Genomic DNA, 7096 nt, shown 5'->3' with positions numbered 1-7096 from the left:
TGCCGGGCAGGGGCTCGGCGCCGGCCACGGCCTCGGAGGGGGCATCCTTTGCGTTTTGTGGCGGAATCACGCCTCCACGGACGAACCTCTCCGGCGTCTCCCGCTGGAAAGGAACTCCTTTGCCCTCGGGACCCTTAGAGAGTTTTGCAAATGTGAAGACGTGAAGTAACCTGGGAATGGGGTGTGGGGCAGAAGCTGGGTCAAAGATCGTTACTAGAGGGTATCTGGGAGCTGGGGCAGTTTGCAAGACGGAATGATTGCCTGCTACCGGGAAATGGCGACACGCCCCCCCCACCCCTCCCACCCCTCGTTGTACTAGTATTCTTCCTGTTCAGCAACTTGATTTTTTCCCTCTTACTTTTCCCCGCTTCTCTCAGTATGAATATGAGCAAGACTCTTGATCTCTCTGGACTTCAATTTTCCATATATACAATGTATAACACGAAGGGAACAATGAACCGTGACTGCCCAGGCCGCTGCCACGGACAGTTCCGGGACTCTAGATGTGGCAAACCCGGCCGTCCTAGAGGGGGGCTGTGGTTCTCAGCCAGGGCTCGCTGCCCCTTCCCATCTGACATTGTATTCGCTTCTCTAGCAGCCGCTGCTCACTTGCAGACTCGCCCACTCCGAAGTACTGAGGGTTTTTTTCTTTATTGCTAATAAAGCTGGCCGGCGGATCCCACGTCTATTCTAGGTTTGGTTGTGTTTTTAAGCTTGCCCTCACCCCTGTTACTGCATGAGAGGTCCACACAGGCACGGAACGGAGATAGGATTGAGACAAAAATGTGAGGTTAAGAGCGGCGTTATGAGGGTAGGGAAAGAGCTCCCGGGAGGGAAGGGAGAGCAGGGAAAGGGACAGGAGCATCTTGAGCTCCCGAGCGGTTCCGGTTCCGAGACCCACTGAGTAAGGTCAGGGAAATCGCGCCCGTCGGTGGGGCAGTGGGATATTTGTAGGATCTGGGTCAGGGAAATATGCAAATGAGGTGAAGAGAGCTGAGGGTGCTTGGGCTGATGAGAAGGGAGGTTTCCTGGTGCTGCACCTGCCAGTCTGAGCCCTTCACAGACCGGCTTCTTGGAATGTGGGGGAAGAGGCTGCACAGTCCACCTCTGGCTTTGGGGGGGGGGGGCAGGGCGAGGGAGAGGGAGAGGCTGTGTGGACCCTGCCCGGAGAGATCATTGGAATGCTGGAGGCAGGGACTGCAAAGTCCAGCAGATCACCTCTTTCTGAGAGGCTGAGGGAAGAGGCTGCATGGTCAGGACCCGGCCCAAACACTATATTTATTTGTGAGCTCTGGCCCATATTTCCAGCTCTTAATGAAATCCCTGTGGACGTGGAATGTGCGCCTTCTGAAACTTTAAGTCATTCGAAAACAAGTTTTCAATGTTCTCTCAGACATTCTTAAAAGTGCTGACCTAGGAACAAAACACACAGCAAACTGCCAGAGACCTCCCTCCAGTCTACCATTTGTGCCAGTAATCAGCATGTGAGGGTCTAGGTGCTTAACTGGTAGAAACTCACCCCACTGAGTGACTCTGGCTGGCCTTCCTCACAAGGGTCTCTTGAAACATTGGCAGTCAGAACTGGACCTTGAAAGGCAGCCTTTAGCTATGGAGCGAGAAAGCAACGTAAGAGGGCACTCTCTTTAGCCTACGTTCTTTCCTAAGCATTGGCCCATGCCAGGGAAGAAGGGTGGTACGAACGGCACTTGATCCATTGGAGTTCATAGACCTGTGAGAAGCAGACCAAAAAAAAAAGAGACCAAATCAAAACAAAAACCTCACAACTAATGACCCTCATGATTCTGAAATACAGAGGAATCCTGAAGAGTTAAGGGACAGGGAGAAGCTTTAACTGAGGGAGCCGAGGTGGTGGGAAGTTTTTGAGAACTGGGTGTTACAGATGTAGGACCTTCCAGGAGAAGTAGGGCATCCTCAGGGGAAGAGCAGCAAGAATTACATCTCATTCCAACCGCACAGCAAGCATCATCGGACCAATGGTGAAGCCATTAACTTCGGACTGGGGCTGCCACCCTGGCTGCACCACCTGCCCTGCCCCCGTCTGCCTGCTTTTCTGAGCGCCCCCTTGTGTTTCGCAGGGGAGGCACACACTCCAAGGTCCTTTTACTCTCTGAGGATGGACAGATTGTCGCAGAAGCGGATGGACCCAGCACGAACCACTGGGTAGGTGAGAGCCACATCCGGCGGGACCAGCGGGCTGGGTGGTGGTGTGGTTCTCTGTAACCTAGTTGAGGTGGTGGCTGTCTGCAGGGACAACAAGTTCCCGCCAGCCTTCGTAACTCCCCTTTCCCTTGATTTGGGGTCAGCTGATCGGGACAGACAAGTGTGTGGAGAGAATCAATGAGATGGTGAACAGTGCCAAGCAGAAAGCGGGGCTGGACCCTGTTGTGCCTCTTCGCAGTCTGGTGAGTCTGAGGCAGAGCCAGCAGTAGGAGCGGGCCTTCCCCGGGGAGACAGCTTGGTCCCTGCTCTCGCCGAAGCTCACGTGTGAGCTCATTTTTTACAAATCATTTTATTGGGGGCGCCTACAACTCTTATCAAAATCCCTACATACATTCATTGTGTCAAGCACATTTGTACATATGTTGCTATCAACGTTTTCAAAGCATTTTCTTTCTACTTCAGCCCTTGGTATCAGCTCCTCATTCTTTTCCCCCTCCCTCCCTCATGAACTCTTGATAACTTATAAAGCATTATTTTTTTTAATGTTTTGCACTGTCTGATGTCACCCTTTACTCCCTTGTCTGTTGTCCATCCCTCTGGGAGGGGGTTATAGGTAGGTCATTGTAATCGGTTCTCCCTTTGTACCCTCCCTCCCCCGCCTTCCCCTTCCCCTCCTGGTATGGCTACTCTCAATATTGGTCCTGAGGAGTTTATCTGTCCTGTATTCCCAGTGTTTCCAGCTCTTATCTGTACCCATGTACATGCTCTGGTCTAGCCAGATTTATAAGGTAGAATTAGGGTCATGATAGTGGTGGGGGAGGAAGCATTAAAAAACCAGAGGAAAGCTGTATGTTTCATCGGTGCTATACTGCACCCTGACTGGCCTTTCTTCTCCCCAGGACCCTTCTGTAAGGGGCTGTCCAATTGCTTACAGATTGGCTTTGGGCCTCCACTCCGCACTGCCCCACCCCCCACCCCCACCTCATTCACATTATGATTTTTTTTACTCTGGGTCTTTGATGCCTGATGCCTGATCCCATCAGCACCTCATATCACAATGACTAGTGTGCTTTTTCCATGAGGGCTTTGTCGCTTCTCAGCTAGATGGCCGCTTAGCTCATACATTCTTGCAGCTGCAGTTGCCACCTGCACGTCAGACGTGGGTTGGAACAGCCGTCAGTGGTTTGGAGAGCCCTCAGCTCAGACCCTGGCTATAGTTTTAGCTTTGATCTTAAGTATGTGACTGGTTTTCTCCAGCTGAGCGTGGAGGGAGCACAGGACACAATGCCTCTCAGAATGGTTAGCCCAGAGCAGGGCCTGGAAGCACTCCAGTGTTCACGAGGAGTGTTCCCGGAGCCCTGGTGTCATTGTGGTTACACTGTGGGTTCGGGACTACCGGTCACTCCACGGGAGGGAGATGAGGCTTTCCACTCTGGTAGAGTACAGTCTCGGATACCCAGAGGCGCAGTTCCATGGGTCGGAATCGACTCGACGGCAGTGAGTTTGGTGTTTTGGGTTCGAGTATCAGCCCCAGCTTATCCCTTTCTCTGAAGTTATTCTAGTGTCCCTGGCCCCCCAGCCACAACCCCCACGTGTTCTTCAAGCACAGCCACCCCTGTGCATTCCAAACCATGCCTCTCTAACCTCTCTTCCCCTCCTCCTCCACCTGACTCCTATAAGGGCACCCTCTGTCCTCCATTCCCAGCTGGGTGGTATTGCATTTGTTTGTCTGCCCCAGTCCAGGCCCATCTCAGCCACAGCCCTCGGTGGGGCTGACGGAGGGCCGAGGGAGGGCTGGGACTGGTGAGTGCAGATGAAGAGAGCCAGGGGTGCTGAGAAAGGAGCTGGGGCTGGGCCCCTGCTAGCTCCCTTGCTCACCTCCTGGGTGGCCTAGGGCCTCTCCCTGAGCGGTGGGGAACAGGAGAATGCGCTGAGGATCCTGACGGAGGAGCTGAGGCACCGATTTCCCTACCTGAGTGAGAGCTACTTCATCACCACCGATGCCGCCGGCTCTATCGCCACAGCCACGCCGGATGGTGAGGAGGTGGAGGGAGGGGTGAGGTTGCGAACTGATATCCTTGGGAAAGCCCCTCGGATCCAGCTGGTAAAACTTGACTTCCCAGGACCTGGAAGGCAGCCTCAGCCCCAAGAGCCCCTCTCCTTCAGCTTCCGTGTTTCAGAGGCAGGACTGGGCTGAAGCGGGAGGGGAGCAAGGGGTGGGGTGTTCAGACCTAGGGGCAGAAGGGAGCCTCCAGGGCCATGGAGTGAGGAAGACACTGAGAACCCAGAGGAAGGTGGGAGGGGCTTGGGGAGAGCAGGGGCCCCAGGAGATTGCCATTGGAACCCCAGGTCCCCCTTTCCTCCCTTGTAGGCTGGAGTGCATGTTAACCCTGAGGTGGTGGTGGAGGGTGTTGGGTCTAGCACAGTCCCTGGCACTCAGTACGCAGCAAGCAAGTTGTCATTTGAAAGTTGGCTGGGCAGGGAGCTGCCGCCCAAGACAGACCCCAGTTCTTCTTTGGCCCCCAGAGAAGTGGTCTGTGTGACTGGTGTGTCTCTGAGACCTGGCCGCTCCACGTTGGCCATGTTCTGGCAGGAAGCTAGCTGGACCCCACTTCTCCCCCAGGATCAGTGGGACCGGTCTACCTGAGGCCACGCTGACGCCATCTGTGCCTTCCTTTCTCCAGGTGGGATTGTGCTCATCTCTGGGACAGGCTCCAATTGCAGGCTCATCAACCCCGATGGCTCCCAGAGCGGCTGTGGGGGCTGGGGTCATTTGATGGGGGACGAGGGCTCAGGTGAGTGCCCCCTGCCTGGGTCTGGAGTGAGCTGCTAGCTGCAAGGTCCTACCCTAGTGGAGGTAGGACCACTGAAGCCCCGGAGCACTCTGTGAGGACAGCTCCAGGACTGTACCACTTCACCTCCCTGTCGTTGGGCAGAGACTGGGAGACTGGATAAGCGGGTGCAACGCCTGCTGCCAACCGTCCACCAGCACTGACTTAAACACAGGGTTCCAGTTCATGCTGCAGTGCAGTGGCCACTGGCTCCCCTCCCTGGACCAGGGTTTGGGAGCCCTGGTGCCGGGGTGGTTACTCAGTCCTTGGGCTGCGATCTGCCAAGTTCGAAGTTTAAAACCACCAGCTGCTCCTCAGGAGAAAGATGGGGCTTTCTACTCCCATAAAGAGTTACAGTCTCGGAAACTCACAGGGTCAGTTCCAGGGTCACTGTGAGTTGACATCCACTTGATGGAAGTGAGTTGGAAGTTTGGGGATGGAAGAGCAGAGGAGCCTTGGTGGCGCAGCTGGGTAAGTGTTGGGCTGCTGGCTGCAAGGTCAGTAGTTCAAACCCACCAGCTGCTCCAAGGAGGCAGATGAGGCTGGCTATTCCCATAAAGAGTCACAGCCTCAGAAACTCTAAACAGGGTCACGGAGTTGGAATGGACTGAATAGCAGTGGGCTTTTGGCTTGGGAAGCGTTGAAAGTAAGAAGGTTAAGGCTGTCGCTGCCAGGGCATGCTGGCATAATATGTTAGTCTGAGAGGACTAGAGAAACAAATTCACAGACACTCATAGGTGTATAAGAAAGAACTGTATATACAAGAGCAGTTGAATATTGAGAAAACATCCCAGCCCAATCCAGATCAAGTCCATAAGTCTGATACCAGTCTATAGATTCCTCTTCAGACTCATGCTACACATGCAATGACACCAAATGCAGGAAGATCACAGACCAGCGGGTAGAACATCTTGTGGATACAGCGGCAGTGGAAGCATCTCAGCGCTGGCGTGGGTCTCCACCCGGCTCCCCCAGCTCCAAGGCTCTGGCTCCATCAGCATAGCTCCATGTGGCTTGTTAGGACTGAGTCTGCTCTAGAGAGAGCATGTGTGCCAGGTTCGGCGGGAGGTTCTTGGGGTTCGGCCCCCTGGCAATGACTCTGTTGGCTCTCGGGCTAGCTCACCGGCCTTGTCCTCACTGGAGGAGAGCTGCTGAGCCGGCCGAGCCTCACCTATTGTCTCCCCCTGTAGCTTTCCCTTCCCTGAGTCAGTCAGCATGATTAGAGGCCCCCGAGCCCCAGGCTGGGAATCAGGAAACCTGGGTTGCCGAAAAACACCCAGAGATCACTGCCCTGGTCTGGCTGGGAGCCTCGGCAAGAGCTTCCATCTTGGCCCTGCCCTGCTCTCCGCAGCCTACTGGATCGCACACCAAGCGGTGAAGATCGTGTTTGACGCCATGGACAACCTGGAAGCAGCACCACACGACATCGCTTACGTCAAACAGGCCATGTTCAACTACTTCCAGGTGCGCTCCCTGCTGCCAGTACATAGACACAGCTGGCGGTGGGGTGGGCAGTGGGAGGCTTTGGGCAGGAGTGAAGGTTGGAGGAGGCAGGTGGTAGGTAAAGGATGGGGGTGGGGGTGTGAGCTGGAGAGATGGGAGGTGAGGATGCAGAATGGCACAGGTGGAGGGGCTGCAGTAGGGTGTGAGGCATGAGGAAAGGGGGTGGCTGGGGCCACGTGGTTAGCCAGACTCTATTCAGGTAACTAGAATCTGCCAGGGGATTGTGGCAGATGACGTTCTGGGCTGGGAAGAAAGGTGCAGGGACAGGGGGAGGGGAGGGGTGTTCAGGAGATAGTGCAGGGGCAGGGGGAGGTCAGCAGATGGTGCATGGGCAGGGGGAGGGGAGGGGAGGTCAGGTGATGGTGCAGGGGCAGGCGGGACAAAGCTGCTTCGTGCCTGTGGGGTCCGGGAAGAAGAGCCGAAAGGAGGTGGCAGGGGCAGTAGTGGTACCTGCGCAGACAGTGCGGGGACTGAGCTTGCTCTCGCCCTGCTGGATGCTCGGTGAGCAGAGGGCTTCAGCTGAACCAGGAGTTAAAAGGTCAGAAGGAAGGGAGGATTCCGTTTATGTGGCAGCCCCTCCG

At 55.3% G+C, this 7096-nt stretch overlaps 1 protein-coding gene across 2 annotated transcripts in view; it reads left to right on the top strand.

The window, feature by feature from the left end:
- The first annotated feature begins 2096 nt into the window (after positions 1-2096).
- NAGK (N-acetylglucosamine kinase) overlaps positions 2097-7096 on the top strand; it is a 10189-nt gene continuing 5189 nt past the window's right edge. The window contains exons 1-5 of one of the 2 annotated variants that reach the window (XM_030884612.2): positions 2097-2181; positions 2325-2423; positions 4076-4217; positions 4866-4976; positions 6364-6476. In XM_030884612.2, the coding sequence (XP_030740472.1) occupies positions 2364-2423; positions 4076-4217; positions 4866-4976; positions 6364-6476 (426 nt within the window). In that variant the 5' untranslated portion in view covers positions 2097-2181; positions 2325-2363. Of the gene's footprint in view, positions 2186-2324; positions 2424-4075; positions 4218-4865; positions 4977-6363; positions 6477-7096 lie in introns of both variants that reach the window. The other variant, XM_045286926.1, reaches the window with a different exon arrangement.

Source organism: Echinops telfairi, unplaced genomic scaffold, assembly GCF_000313985.2.
Source record: "Echinops telfairi isolate 266 unplaced genomic scaffold, ASM31398v2 ScPeMD7_9;HRSCAF=40, whole genome shotgun sequence".
NCBI lineage: Eukaryota > Metazoa > Chordata > Mammalia > Afrosoricida > Tenrecidae > Echinops > Echinops telfairi.
This window is presented reverse-complemented; position numbering and strand designations above follow the sequence as displayed.